The sequence below is a fragment of the Anomaloglossus baeobatrachus genome, chromosome 2, assembly GCF_048569485.1.
Source record: "Anomaloglossus baeobatrachus isolate aAnoBae1 chromosome 2, aAnoBae1.hap1, whole genome shotgun sequence".
In the NCBI taxonomy this organism is placed as follows: Eukaryota; Metazoa; Chordata; class Amphibia; order Anura; family Aromobatidae; genus Anomaloglossus; species Anomaloglossus baeobatrachus.
In genome coordinates, this window is record NC_134354.1 from 118,688,570 (window position 1) to 118,705,344 (window position 16,775).

Sequence of the window (16,775 nt, forward strand, 5' to 3'; positions counted from 1 at the left end):
AGATACCCCTTGTAGGAATCAATAAACACAGCAAGGTTAGTTTATACATATGTCTTTCACCAAATGAGAACAAACCATGATCCATGAACCAGCCACAGGTCTCCTGACCTGAAATAGACAGCTTCTTAATGCCTATGAGTCTGTGAAGCTCAGGATAGGCAACCATGGCTGGTCCGGGCATCATGGATGATCCCTACTAGGACCAACAACATAGATGTGAGAATCTGGCCTAAGAGGCCAAATTTTCCTTGTAGATCAATTTACAGTGAAAAAGGTATAACGTAACAAGACCCACTATGATCTTTTATCCTCCATGAAGGACAGATCATACAAATAAAAAATGTAACAAAAATGCTTTAAAAACAACTGAAACATAACACATATAGATAACTGAACAAAAAACACTGCTCCACCTACTGTATCATTATGGATTGATACTCCTATCTCAATCACCCCAAAATAGGTGTTGAGGACAAGAATTGAGTATACAAAAAAACTTAATTCAGCCATTTCATAGACTCAGGTATATAGTTCAGTAGATGTAAACTAACACACATATCTATGCATGTCTTTGTTCTCTTTTACTCTTCTACTAATACGTTTATATAGGTATATTGCATATTCAGTGTATTCTCCCTTAAAACAATATATATATATATATATATATATATATATATATATATATATATATATATATATATATATATATATATATATATATATATATACACTGTATATATATATATATCAGCACATGTATTCTCAAAGATGGCTGCCGTATCCTGTTTGCACTCGAGACAGATGGACAAAAGAAATTCCTGGAGTCTGGACTGTCCAATCAAAGAGAGGATATGCAGATCCTATACGTCATGAAGCCCCGACCTACGATACTTGATTGGACTAAAACTTTTGTTTACACCCCTTTTACTTCGTGGTCTAGCTGTCCAAGAATAAAGATTTCAGTTTTGCCTCAGCTTCTGTCGTGTGAGGGAGTTTATAATTGATTTAATTAATTATTATTCTTTCTCGTCGTGCACACACGATATTTTAATTTGGAACAACGGTCAGATCGAAAAGGGATCACTTGTGTCCCGCGTCCCTAACATAGGCATGTAATATATCTAACTTATTAGTACACAATTCCAAATACACAAGGAGTATTTTTAGAGCTATACCATATGATTTCACATAACAACGTGTTGTTTTTATTTTAATATTTTTTAAAGTATATGTCTAAAAGTGCTGAAAAGAAAGCCACAAGATGTATTTGTATAAAAATTATTAGAAAAAAAAGCTGCATGAGAAAAAAATAAATAAATTATACAATAGTTGTTAAACCAAAAAACGACTAAACTCTCTTTGTTCCTGGACCTGCCCCACTTAAGCATGTACCGCTTCTTCAAAGCATAGGTCCTGAAGTGAACGTCTGTGACTTTAATAATGCGTGCACTTACCCTGACGGCTGTTATGTAACATCTCAGCAGCATTTCTGGAACGGACATTGTGATTTTTTCCATAATCACTTATTATGTAATCAGCTCCTATTCACACATGGACAATACTTATACAGTCAGGGCAGGGCTGTACATTCAGTACCTCCACTTTATATCCAACTGAAGTTGGTATTCAATTTTTATGATAAAGTGTTTATATAAGCCATGTAAGCAATAGAAAATCTCAAGAATGAAATAAATTAAATTCAAAAAGTTGCATTGATTCATATAAAATTAGAATAATTTATGAATGTAAGTAAATTAAATTACAGTGTAGCGTATTCATTAAATGTTAAGCCTCAAACATACTGGCATGGTCACCTGAGCTGACACGAATATAATATCAGGAGACCGTGAACAAGTTCAACGCGAAAAAGTAATATAGAAAATTGCAAAAATAACCCCTAATATTTCGATCGATGGTTATTAACATTGATAGTGGTGGCAAGTGTGTTGTAATCATGGCACAAGATAAGGTCTGGAAGGAGAGCTTTAAGAGGCGCTCAAGAAAACAGTCCTTTCTTGAAAATTTGAGGAGTTTTTATAAGAGTTTTTTTTTGCCTGCAGCAGTTTTGAAGACGTTTTTTATTAAGACTATGTGCATGCAAGGCTTTTTGAGGAGTTTTTAGAGTGAAAACTGGTGGAAACTCTCCAAATCCTCCTCAAAACTCCTCAAAAACATTGAGTTTCCACTCAGTTTACAACTTGTAAACTCAGCTTGAAGACTCTGTCCCAGATACATCAAAGCCATTATGCAAGATTTCTGGGGTTAAATGGAACTTCTCACCAGTTTTGAGGCCTATAAGCTGCGGCCACCACCACTGGGTTCTTATATACAGCATTCTGTGTGAAGAATGTAAAAATCACTTTATAATACTTACCTAAATGGTCGCTTCAGTGGAGTTGGGTCATATGGGCATCTTCGTTCTCTGGTGCTGGTGCCTCAACTTTTGGCCATCTTTGTCGTCCTTCTTCTGAAGCCGGGGTGCATGACGCGTCCTATGTCATCCACACTCGCCAACATTTTGTGCACAACGCTGAGTTCCACAAAAAAGGTGCAAATTTCGTCATTTTCTAGCCAGTTTCTCCTCGCTCCACCAAAGCTTGCAGAGCTGGCAGGGACGGGGGCATGATGCCACAGCTCAACTAATTCATGATGCATTGTGGTATAAATCTTATGCGGGCTTCACACGGTACGATCTATCATGCGATTGCACGAGCGATCGTACCCGCCCCCGTCGTTTGTGTGTCACGGGCAATTAGTTGCCCGTGGCGCACAAAGTTGTTAAACCCCCGTCACATTCACTTACCTGCTAAGTGACCTCGCTGTGGGCGGCGAACATCCACTTCCTGAAGGAAGAGGGACATTCGGCGTCACAGAGACGTCACACATCGGCCGGCCAATAGAAGCGGATGGGCGGAGATGAGCGGGACGTAAACATCCCACCCACCTCCTTCCTTCTGCATAGCCGGCGGGAGCCGCGGGACACAGGTAAGCTGTGTTCATCGTTCCTGGGGTGTCACACGGAGCGATGTGTGTTGCCCTGGGTAAGATGAACAATCGGCGCCATTAAAAATAAACCATTTTTTAAAAATAAGCGACAAGTACACGACTCATGATTTGTGAGAGATTCTGCATCGCTCGGAGGTGTCACACGAAACGATGTCGCAAACGATGCCGGATGTACGTCACGAAAACCATGACCCCGACGATGCATCACGCGATAGCTCGTCTCGTGTGACGCCCGTATTACTCCAATCCCTGACTGGAGTTAGATTTCTGGTGAGATGCTTGGAGGTGCATGCCACTTTTCAGCAGCTTCTCATTCATTAATGGGGTGATTAATTACTTGGACAACTTCTCTTCTCAATCCCTGTGTTTCTCTGTAGTAAAATAATAACACCCATACTCACCTCTGGTGCGGTGTTGGCATTGCCACTCCTGGGGATCTAATGACATTATGTCAAACAATCCCTGCAACCAATGTTCATTGACTTTACTCTCTCTTCTGCAGCTAACACTAACTGTAGATGTCCGATTTGTCCAAAGGAGGGGAGAGCAAAGCCAGTGCTGATCAGCTGCAAAGACTGTCTGCCATAAAATTGTCATACGATCCCTGATACTGTCAGTGCCTACACCGCGAGTAAAGCACCAGAGGTGAATATAGGTTTTATTATTTAACTGGGGAGGAACATAAGGATTACAAATTTTTAGAGCACCTTTAAGAGGCATACTGCTCATAATAAATAAGGAGTGTCTGACTCCATGACACGTCCTCATCGAAAACGGCATAAAAATTGCCAGTCTTGATGTATCAGGGTCTAAATTTTCACATAACCCAAGAGTTTTTTTATCCTAAAGGTATTCTATCAAGAACTGCTTCCAAGACGTGATATTAACATTTTTTTCCACCAGGCTTTTTTTCAACCTTTTCAGGTTAATGAATTACCCGTAGAATTAAATAGAAACAATTTTTCAAGCATTTTTGAAGCTGATCTGCTCTAAAGAAAAACTCATCTAAAACTTGTATGAACATAGCCTAAGAAGACCTAGAAAGGAGCTTAGATTCAGGCATGTAGCTATATAGGACGTCAAACTTTAGAAGCAATCACATCTGGATACTGATGTCTGTGGAGACCATCTACACCAGCATTTTTTATGGCACATAGCATATTTTGCATTAGCCCTAAGAGGGTATAAAGTATTGTTTAATATATTAGCTTTGCAGGCTTAGTCAGAATAGGGAGGAGAAAAAAGACGCGACCACAACGCCTGAAAGTGCAAGAGTGATCACTCTTGCACTTTCAGGCGTTGTGGTCGCGTCTTTTTTCTCCTCCTTATTCATACTAATTAGCAACCGGTCTGGGTCCTATATCCCATCATGTATTTTGATTTTTCATTCTATTACATACCAACTTGTTAAATCATGGTGTGGCTGTGTTTCGTATTTATTAGTCAAAATAGGGTTGGAAATGATAGGCTGCAAAAGTGTTGCATACCCAGAAAGAACATCTAAACTCTACGCAGATGTTGTACTTGGTTGTATTTGGTCCCAGGACCTTAAAACTGCAAGGCAACATTGCTAACTGTTGAGTAACCAGTAGGGATGAGCGAGCACCACCATGCTCGGGTGATCGAAACGAGCAGTCAGACAGGCTCAATTCATGTACCGAGTATATAGAAGATAATGGGGAACTTGAGCATTCTTCCGGAAGATTTTCAGGAATAATGCTCGAGTTTCCCATTGACTTCCATTATACTTGGGAGCTCAAGTCTTGCCCATCTGAGTGTCAAACTGTTCAATACGAGTTCCAAGCGCTTGAGCATGGTAGTGCTCGCTCTTCACTAGTAACCATGCTTGAAAGCTAGGCTAATGGAGGAGAACACAATGCTACGTCTACTTCCAACTTTTCTTGTAGAACTTGATCTTGTTGCAAGAACTTGGTGCCAACAGGTGTAAGGGAACGTTATCACAACATAAGCTCATAAAACCAAGTCTTAAATAGTCAGGTGCCACCTTGTGTTTTTCCTTTTACAAAATGTTAATGCCTAAAGATAAAACTTCTGCAGTTCTAGAGTCTAAAGGGCTTACCACATATTGAACCCACGGTGTCTCATAGGTATGACTAGTCATCAACATAATGAACCATTTCAGGATTTGCATAAAAAAGCATTTTTGTAATAATTAGTTGCATCGTTATCTAAACTTCTGTTTAATTACGCATATGAAAATAAATTCTCAAAGGAATAATATCATCAAAATATGTTTAGTGGCTGCGTTGATGGAAAACAATTCTTGAAAAAAAATGTTCTTTTCGGTGCCTGGGTAAAATAGAGCAAATGTGCTAATGTGTAATTATGCATTGTGAGGGTTACCTTTACCAACATATGCTTTCATCGACAATATAATAAGCCCTGACTCAGAACAATATGTTTGCTCAACAGCTATTTAAAGTTGCAGACAAGTGACAAATACAGCATACAGTCCTATGAAACACATGGTTGTAGACTTCTATGTACGAAAAGTAAATATGCATACTATATCTACTATGCCAGGAATATATTGTGTTCCAAGGTCATGGCTTCCCAATAGTTGGAGAATTCACAAAGCAAGATATTTACTACAGTCCTGTTAAAGGGAAACTTTCACTAGATTTGGCCTCTATAAGCTGCGTCCCCCGACCACTGAGCACTTATATACAGCATTCCAGAATAGTGTATATAAGAGGTCAGGCTGCTGTGTAGAATGTAAAAAACACCTGTTGCTTTTATAATACTCACCTAAATGGCGGTCCGGTCTGATGGGTGTCAATGCTCTTCGATCCAGTGCCTGCTCTCTGCTTTGATCGTGATCCTTCTTCAACCCAGCCCAGCGTGGATGACATGTACTATGTTATCCACACAGGCAGGCATTGAGGTCCTGCACAGGAGCACTTTGATCTGCCGTGCTGAGGGCAGAGCAAAGTACTGCAATGCGAATGTGCGAGGAATGGTGAAAGAGCGCTCGCGCATGTGCACTACAATACTTTGATCTGCCTTGAGCAGGGCAGATCAAAGTGCGCCTGCACAGGACCGCACTGCTGGCCTGTGTGGATGACATAGGACATGTCATCCACACTGGACTGGGTAGAAGGAGGACCACGATTGCAGCAGAGATGAGGCGCCGGACCAGAGTGCAGCGACGCCCATCAGAGTGGACCGCCATCTAGGTGAGTAGTATAAAAGTGATTTTTACATCTTACAGAGTGGCGTGGGCTCTTATACACAGTATTCTAGAATGCTGTGTATAAGGGCTTAAGGGTACTTTACACGCTGCGATATCGGTAACGATATATCGTCGCGGTCACGTCGTTAGTGACGCACATCCAGCGCCGTTACCGACATCGCAGCATGTAACACAAATGAGTGACGATCAACGAGCACAAAAATGTGAAAAATCGTTGCTCGTTGACACGTCGCTCATTTCCTTAATATCGCTGCTGTGACAGGTATAATGTTTTTCCTCGTTCCTGCGGCAGCATACATCACTATGTGTGATACCGCAGGAGCGACAAACATCTCCTTACCTGCCTCCACCGGCAATGCGGAAGGAAGGAGGTGAGATGTTTACGTCTCGCTCATCTCCGCCCCTCCGCTTCTATTGGACGGCTGCCGTGTGACGTCACTGTGACGCCGCACAACCCGCCCCCTTAGAAAGGAGGTGGATCGCCGGCCAGAGGGACATCGCAGGGCGGGTAAGTCTGTGTGACGGGTGCAAGCGATGTTGTGCACCACGGGCAGCGATTTGCCCGTGATGCACAACCAACGGGGGCGGGTATGCTCGCTTGCGATATCGGTAACGATATCGCAGCGTGTAAAGTACCCCTTACTGGCGGCCTCAGCTTATAGGAGACAAATCTGGTGACAGGTTCCCTTTAATAAATATTATTTGTGAGATCTAAAAAGCTGGATTTAAGGTTCAACATACACACATGGAAAAATCTGTATAAAGATATGAGAAATCATCTATGGTGTTTTATGTTTCTTACAAAATATTGAGAAGTGATGTTGTCACAAAATTGAGTTTACAATAGACAATAGAAGTTTCCCCGCATTCACATGCTGCTTTACATGGCACTTTATTCCCATTCACATATAAAATTTATCACATAAGAGCACTACATGTTATCAGGTGTTTAAAAATGCAAGAGCATAGGGCAGTCAATGGGGAAGTCTACGTAAACAATGCTTCAAGCTGTCCCTTTGAATAAACCGTTGGGGTTTCATAATTATTTAGACTTGCATGCTCTGTCATTAAAATTTTAACACCTACTAAAACAAGGTAAGGTTTCTTCAAAACTGAGTTCCAGGCAGTGCTACATGACAGTATCTTTCATTTACTAATGTATACAGCTCTAGTACTTAACTCATTGGCGTAGAGAAAACTATCAGATGACGTTTTGAAGAAGTAGAAAGTGATGCCCTGCAGATAGCAAAGTGTCCTGAGGAGCTTCCATTGTTTTTTCATAAATGATAAAAATCTGTCCTGGCCACACAGGTCAACGGTTCACACTATAGTTATCTGATTCCTGCACCTTTGTGTCCATCAGTTGACCAGCACCGATACTTAAAGGGGTTGTCTAGCACATAACAACTGATTACCTATCTGTTGGATAGTTAAGGCTGCGTGCCCATGATCAGGGTTCACAGCGTTTTGGACACACCGTGTTTTCGCTGCATCCAAAACACTGCTTTGTACAGTATAAGCACAGTGAATGGGATTAGTAGAAATCCCATTCACTGTGTTTGTTTTTCCCGCAGCGAAACTGACCTGCGGTGCGGCTTCCCGAATCACAGCAGTCAATTCTTTACTGCAGAGATGCAAGTGTTTTCCATAGGGAGAACAGAGAAAAAAAAACTGCAACTGCCTGAACCCTGATCATGGGCACAAGCATCTGCGGTCTCCTGCGGAGGAGACTCGTGGCCCTGCAATTGAAGACCCACCCAATATCATTGGTGCACCCTGTGCAGCCGCACAGGGGCACAAGAGGAAAGGGGGCTTATTCCTACCTCCAAAGCTGGCAGAGTTGTGCATTTTGATGAGCGGTTGGGCTTCAAAGGGCTCATATATATTTTCTGTCTGTGTCCGCCAGTTGTGTTGGGTGTTGCACCCCTACCAATCTCATAATTATAAATCATCCTATGGACCTATAGGTCATCAATTGTTACCATCAGTCTTGGACAACCCCTCTAAAGTGCCCATACCACTTTCAATATTTATTCCTTAAAACTATGATGACAATGTCTTATCTCACTAAGAAAAAAAGGATAAGGTCTTCCCAACATTCTAACATTCTCTGGTGAAGGAGGATGTGAAAGTAGCAATACACATAAAATTGTCAGCTAGTCCCACCAAAATTGGTGACTTTGCTCTAATATGCATAGTGGAATTCATACACGACAACTTATCAGTGAAGATTTTCACCTAATTCCCTCAAAGAGTGATCTAAAACATGTAAGATGGGAAAATGTATCATATATATATATATATATATATACATATAAATATATATATATTCATATATTAGACTAATTTACTATAACCTAGAACCCTTTAAAGAGATATGTATGGCATATCCAAGGATACATATGAGTACATGTGGATCCTATCAATGAAACTAACAACTATCGTGACATCAGAACCCACATCGCTTTCAGTCGAAAGGTGGTTAGGATCCTTATATAAATGAATGGAAACTGCCATCAAGACAAAGTTTGGATAGCTGAACTATTAAAGAGCAGTTTAAGTGATGACTGGTAAATCTATGGTGACAAGTGATACCAGATACAGGTCTATAATGAAGAAATCAAAACCCATCATATGAAAAGAAATGTCGTCAACCCCTTTTAAAAGCCAAATTAATGGCTGAGGTAGAATAGTGATCTGAGTGGGAGAATTATGCAAATCAAAAAAGTTCCGTGGAGCCTCTGTTAGGAGTCTCGACACAGAAAATAGCCAGGTATCCCTCCGGTATTTGCATACTTCCCAGGGGGCAATGCACCTAGGATTTCACTGTGTTGAGCACCTTTGCTGGCTGCCGGCAGTGTTTTCTCTGACTGATCTCCCCAAGCTTAGTGATTGTTTAGTCTTGAGTGGGAGAATTAGACACAGTGCCTCCTTTGCCAAGAAATTGGGTTCTCTTCATGTTTTAAAGTTGCATTCCAATCTCCAAGATCCTATCCCAATATGTTTTAGGTGTAATAATGATATTAGCAAATATTTCCAATTAGATATGTAGTATAGTTCTCCTGATTAGCTATGTCTCTTTCCTCATGTGCAGGGCATTGCAGCTTAGGTATCCATGGCTATGTCTACTCATAAAGTAACAGTTGTTTGAGCTTGTGGTCATAACCATGGACACCTAAGCTGCAATGCCCTGCACATGAGGTAAGAGACATAGCTAATCAGGAGAACTATATTACATTTTTAATTGGAGGTATTTGTTAATATTATTATTATATTGGGATAGGATCTTAGAGATGGGAATACCCCTTTAACTTTTGATATCAAAAGGTGAAATGTGATGCCAAGGTTCCTGAGTTTAGATTCCATCGCTTTATCAGTTTGTGCTATAAGCACACTTACTTTATTCAATTAGCACCTTTATTTTTACTTTTTAGAGGAATGTGTTTTGACAGCACAAAACATAATAAGAAAACTCTTCACAGCTTACAAGTCGACTGATAGTTTGCATGTCCTGATTTGCATAGATTATAATTTGCTATTAAGTAATGGAAAATAGCACGTATTCTCCAAGATCCTTGTCTTGTCATTAGATTGATGGAGTTGTATCTGATTAATGAGGAAGATTGGAAGAATACTGTAACCCTTTTAGTATCACTGTATATTTTCTCCTGGGTACAGATGCATTTTAGTATTATTACAGGTGAGAGGACCTCGTAGGAAATATTAAAATAGGTCCTTTTTCTTCTGCAAGCAAAAACACTACCAGGACTACTTTGGACCAGCAGGCTGGATGCTCATTCCTTTAGGTAAGGCCTAGGACACACGGCAAAAAAACGGTGCGAGTGGAAAGCGATACAAAAAATCGCATTACACTCTGACCAATATTACTCTATGGGCCAGCTCCCATGAGCGATTATTTTCTCAGCCCTAATCGGACCGAGAAAACAGTCTCAGCATGCTGTGGGTGCAATGCGATTCTGTTCCACTCGCACCCATTCAAGTCTATGGGGGCAAGAGAAACATCGCAGTGCTCTTGCGTTACACCAGTGTACCGTGAGTGCAGGGCGAGAATCGCATCAGCCAGCAACGGAGGAGAGAGGGAGATAAATCCCTCCCTCCCCTCTGCAGCGTCGGCCCACCCCTTCTCAGCTCTGGCCCCCCCTTTGCAGCGCCGGCCCCCCCGGCCCACGATCGGACCACAGTCGCATGACACTCAAATGACACTCAGCTCCTGCTGTGCTGCGAGCCTGTGCCGAGTGTCATGTGAGGACTCGCACAAATCCCCGTGTGGCCTCAGCCTTAGTTTTCTGCACTCATGTTTGCAGACTCTTTAAAAGAAGTCTCTGCACAAGTCCACCATACATACTAAATATGAGATGCAGCCAAACTGGTCTTGTATCCTGGTCAAAGTAACAAGGGCAACTCCATGGTCTGCACTACCGTATGTATGCCCACGTATTATATTTAGATGGTTTATTTCTTTTTGTACACTATTCATAGATAACATTTAAACAAGTTGTTAAAGAGGATTTTCCAAAAGAATTCAACACAGGATATAACAGTGGCTGCTGCAGTTGTAATAAAACATTTTTTTTTCTATTTCACCTCTTACCACCATTGCATGGATATTAGTAATCAAAGTATTTGGCCCCTAATGACTTTATTTTCCATAATTCCAACTAAGTTTTATCAAACACTTTTCCATTGTAAGATGTTGCCCAATCATAAGAAGGCAGCAACACTCAAAGTAAAGAACAACATGCCCCACCATAGCTAAGAGAAAATTTCTCAGTGTCTGAGATGTAATGATACAGCCCTGGTCTCCTGGTCTAACCTCCTGCGTGACTTATTAAGGAGGGAGTTCAGCTGTTTCATATTATAAACCCTTCTATCAGCTCTCCTTCTCTTATAGCAAGGTCACCTCTCTGTACTGCCTATTCCCCAACACTGCCTATCCGAACATGTGTCAGTGTCACATATACAGTATATGTCTGTTGTGCTCAAGACAACATGTAGTCACTCTGCACTCTGTAGTCATTACATCTCACACAGAAGTAACCTGTCTGTTCTTGGCTTCTCCTGTGTGAGAAATAATGATAGCCTGCTGTGATCTCACTGAAGAGCAAATATAAGTTACAAAAGTCATACAGTGAGTGTGATTACTGACATAGAACAGGCAGTGTGGGGGAAAAGGCAGTACAGCAGAGGTGACCAGCCTATAAAAGGAAGAAAGCTGGGTTTGTGACGCAGCTAAATTCATCTGCACTGCCCTTCCCCCACACAGACTCATACAGGAGGGTAGACCAGGAGATCAGATCTGTATCATTACATCTCACACTCAAACGATCATTTCACCCAATCAATGAGTATTTTGCTTGTTGATGACGAGATCGGCAGACTTTTTACATGACAAGATAATGGTGAAATGAGCATTTTTAAGAACACTTGTTCACGATTATTTTTCAGTGTAAATGCAGCTTAAGAAGTCAAGTTTTAAACACTTGTAAGAATTATCACCACAAGAAATATATTTACAATAGACACAATTAAGAGGAAAATTGTGCTTTAAAGTTGTCAAGCAGGTCACAATAAAGAAAAACAATGCTACAGGCAGTAAGAACAAAAAACAATAGATTAAGTGGTTTACAACCGCCCCCGGCTAAAGTCACTACTGCATACATGTGTTTCCATGTGCCATTTGTTTCACACGGTTCCTGTTCTCTCTCATAAATCGATATGTCTTTGTTTATATTACTAAAGAATATGGATAAACAGGAAAAGTTGAAATATATTCATGCACATTTCACAAAAGAAAATGAGGGATGGTTTTATGGGTTTAATTACCTGACTGCCACAAAAATGCCAAGATGGGAGCCATGTTTACATTTTGGTTAAAACCCAATAGATGAGTCTAAAGACCCCGTTACAGGCTACGATTTATCTGACGGTTTCCGTGACGCACTCCCGTCATCGTTAGCGACGTCGTTGCATGTGACACCTACGTGCGACTCCGAACGATCGCAAATAGGTTCAAAATCGTTGATCGTTGACATATCGTTCAGTTTCAAAACATTGTTTGTCGTTTGGAACGCAGCCGACATATTGCTACGTTTGACACCCTGCCAACGATGAACAACATCCACACGACCGCCTTGGTCAAACAATGTATTGCTGAACGATGTTGTGTCGTTTGTGAGATGTGTACGTGTGACCGCTACTAAATGACCTATGTGCGATCTCGGCAAATCGTAGCAAGGATCTGGGCGTGTCACATCGCTACTGAGATCATCAGATAAATTGTAGCATGTAACGGGGCCTTAAGTTGGACAGCCTTAAAATTGGGTTTCTATAGGGCAAATTCTTCCAAAGGATAATTTTAGAAATACTAGTTCCAGTAAAGTCAACTGTTTTCATAAGTTCTATTCTTTACTACTAGGAATTTTCAAATAATGTACAGTATATGCAGAATTGTGGATATTTCAGCAGACTACAGGTTGCTCCAGAAAGCTGTGATCACTTTTGGTCATGGGGCCTCCACAGAATGGTCCCATAGGAGACCAATGCTGTAAAAAAAGCCAAATATTTAGAGGGATCATTCATAGATTTTTCACGGGGTCTCAAAGCTTGTTTACATGCTCTGTTGTTGAAAAGCTACAATGGCATCATATTATTATCAATTCATCAAATCTACACATAGGCCCTGATTCATCAAATCCTTTACACCAAAATTCTAGTGTACAAGGCTTTGTAAAGTCGCAATTTTTTGTGTAAAAATGTGCAAAAATGTTACGACTTTTGGCATTTTTACTCCAGTTTTGCAGAGCTGGGGTGTGATGGGGGCATGGCACCACAGCTCGTCTAACTCATGAGAAGTGGTGACATTCCTTAAGTCAGGAATTTTACTCCAGTCCTTGGCGAGAGTAAGATTTGTGGTGAAGCATATGGAGGCACACAACACTTCTTCGACATGCCTCACTCATACAGGTGTCCTCCTTAATCAGGGGCATGTGACTCTAGAATGCCCCCCTTCTCAAGACTGACATGAAACTCATCAGTCTTGGGGAATCGGGGCCATAGTTCTTACACATCCATAATTCAAATTCCCAATAATCTACATTCACGATATTCTAGAATATTAACATCTGTATGATACTTAAATAATAAATTACATAAATTTAACAGTTGACTCTTCGATAGATGTGCTTTCCTTCATTTCTATGTACATTCTTACTTTATAAAGTGCTCTAAACTTTTGACTTATTTTTTTAATAACTTTTAACATTGTACACGTGATAGCAGCATGACCTTGTCAGCAGAGAATGTAATTAAATATTTTATAGGTATGAAGCTTCTTACAGCTGTTCTATGTAGACATCATGTGCATAGCTCGTTACATAGGTTGACAAAAGTTCAACCCTCCTCCACCAATTATACATTTCGTCACTAAATCATTTATAACAACAATGTTGTGTGTACTGAGGAAATCATCCAGCCCTTTTTTAAAAGCTGTTATAGTATCTGCCATTACTACCTCTTGTGGCAGGGCATTCCACAGTCTGACTGCTCTAACTGTAAAGAACCCTTTCCTATTTAGCTGTCGGATTCGCTTTTCTTCCACTCGCAGTGAGGCCCCCTGGTCCTTAGTATTGTCTTTGGAAGGAATAAGTCATGTGCCAGTCCTTTATATGGACCACACATGTATTTATACATATAAATGAGATCTCTGACACGTCTTTTTTCTAAGCTAAACAGATCTAACTTTTTTAGCCTCTCATCATATGGGAGGCCTCCATTCCTTGTAGTAGTCTAGTTGCCCGCATTTGAACGGATTCTAACTTCTGAATGTCCTTTATGATATATGGAGCCCAAAACTGGATCCCATATTTTAGATGTGGCCTTACATGCAATTATCCTACAAGAAGTCAATAGGTTAATTAATGAATGCCTTCATCTCCGAAATAAGTAACATAACATCTATCTATCGTATAATTTTAAGGTATAAGATATATTTAAACAATGATTTTTTAAAAAAGTGTTGATTTTGGGAAGCGTCACAACTCTTTTTACTGATATACATGCACAATATAGAAAATAGTATGAAAACTGTTGGTCATTGAAAATATGTGAGACAGATAGATAGATAGAGGGATAGATAGATAGATAGATAGATAGATAGATAGATAGAGGGATAGAGGGATAGATAGAGGGATTGATAGATGGATAGATAGATAGATAGAGAGATAGATAGATAGATAGATAGATAGATACATAGATAGATAGAGGGATAGAGGGATAGATAGAGGGATTGATAGATGGATAGATAGATAGATAGATAGATAGATAGATAGATACTAGATAGATAGGTAGATGGATAGATAGATAGAGGGAAAGATAGATAGATAGATAGATAGATAGAGGGAAAGATAGATGGATAAATAGGTAGATGGATAGATAGGTAGATGGATAAATAGGTAGATAGGTAGAGGGATAGATAGATAGATAGATTTCACTAATTATATGACATACATAACAAATAAATGACTGACTGTATATTATAATAAAAGTATAATAAAATAATACAAAACATATGTCACCGGATAAGAGGGTTACAGTAGACAATAAAGACATTTTTTTGTTTTTTTGTTTTCCCCCTGAAGGAATGAGTTAGTTAAGTGCCATGTGTACACAGCTTGTAGAAAGGTAAACACAAGTACAGTACTAGCAGTAAAAAGTAAAGTACGCTCCTGTAAAACATAATAAAAAAAAATACATAACTCACCAGAATATTCCTAAGGAAATCCATCATGATTCCAGACAGGATTACCGAACCTAAAATTATTTTTAGACAGCAGGGAATCCCGCCTCCGGGCCAGCAGACTGAGTCCCGACAAGCCCGGCACACACTTGACTCCTCTACCTGCTCACTGAGCTTCCCATGCAATGTTTGAAGAGTTAAAAGGGTGGGTCGGCTGCCAAGGCTGATCACCAGAAACAGGTTGTGCAGGAAATAGATTTTAAGGCAGTACAAAAAAAAAAAACCTCACATGGATTTGGTGTGCGGTCTGTGTAAATGTTCATAAGCACAGAGCACCTGAGAATAGTTCAGAGCCAAGTATACCGGTGGACAGTTCCTTTGGCTGACACAACTTGGCAACCTCAGTAGCAGCCAGTAAATCTGAAGGAAATACTTACTGTAGCGCAAAACTATTCTGTGCTGAGGTTTCAGGTTCTAACAGAGGCCACAATTAAAATGCAAAGGGTGAAGTCTGCAGTGAAATATACACATGGATTTTGCAGTCGACTTCCCATAGATTGTCCACAGAATTCCTGCAAAAATTCCAAAAAGTAAAAATCTGCTAAGTCTGAACACAGCCTAATAAATATAATTTGGAAGTTTTTGGTAGGACCTATGCTTAAAGAGATGGTTCACTACTCAACATAGTGGCCACACATATGTAAAACTCATAGGGAAGGCTTTTTTCAAATACCTTGTATAGTAAATTCTGCTTCTGAGAGGTGCTATTGCGGTCCGTTCATCCCCATCACGTGACCCCCCCCCCAGGCTTCGTGTCCTCTGAGATTTGGGGATGTCATGTCAACTTCCAATTGACCCGACATCACCAAGGCCGGCCCCAGTCTTCCTGAGTGACTGGGCGAAGTTTCACGACTTGTCACAGCCCAGCATCGCTCCTGCTTGCGGCGCTCTGCAGCGAAAGAGAGACCACGTGAGATGCTGGGCTGTGATGGTAAAAGAATAAAATGCAATCATTTTTTATTTTATTTCCCCCAACAATGAACCTTCCAGAATCACTAAAGCAGGAATATTGAACTGTGAGTAATTAATTAAATAGATAAGAAATCAGTTAACACAATGGAATTAATTAGTTTTGTACTGACAAACTGATGGTCAAAATATAAGACAAGGTATAAAATTAAAACAGAAACCAAAAAAAAAAGAAAAGACAAAACAAATTTAACAATAAGAATAGGGCACTACCCGAGACATTGATTAATATACATCCGTTGGCACGTTTCATTTATACATCAGATGTCTCTCCACTTTCCCAGATTAGAGAACTGTATGAGATGAGAATGTTGCAATTTATTATACAAAAGAGATGAAGAGGATAAATGTGTATTATGTAAACATTTAACCATGTTCATAGTGACAATAACTATTTCCGCAGTCTAACTTCATGCTTTTGTTTTCATGTGCAAAGTTTCTTTTGTGTATTCATAAACATACAATATTTCAGACACGGTTCAATAATTTTGTAAATATTTACGATAATAAAACTTCCATATTTTTCAATAATGACTTTTATTTGTTACCACAAACCGTCATAGGTGTAGGCAGCTATGATCTTCTCGGCTCACGTGTGGTGCTGGTGTCAGTTATGTGTCATAGCTGACACCCTGCATTAACGCCCAGGATCAGTGCTAGCCTCTATAGCAGGCGTTTAACTCCTCTGATCTAGATATTTAGATGGAAACCCTGATGTAAGTGCTCAGCAAAGAGCACAGAATAAATGTGATTCAAAACTTTATGTAAAAT

General features: G+C 40.1%; 1 protein-coding gene across 9 annotated transcripts in view; it reads right to left on the reverse strand.

Moving 5' to 3' along the window:
- The window catches only part of RAP1GAP2 (RAP1 GTPase activating protein 2), a 1,154,914-nt gene that overhangs the window by 224,094 nt on the left and 914,045 nt on the right, over positions 1–16,775 (reverse strand). Inside the window, exon 1 of one of the 9 annotated variants that reach the window (XM_075335287.1) lies at positions 15,000–15,084. The exons of the other annotated variants lie outside the window; for them this stretch is intronic. Within the exon in view, the coding sequence (XP_075191402.1) occupies positions 15,000–15,026 (27 nt within the window). The 5' untranslated portion in view covers positions 15,027–15,084. Of the gene's footprint in view, positions 1–14,999; positions 15,085–16,775 lie in introns of those variants that run through there. 9 annotated transcript variants of the gene reach the window in all.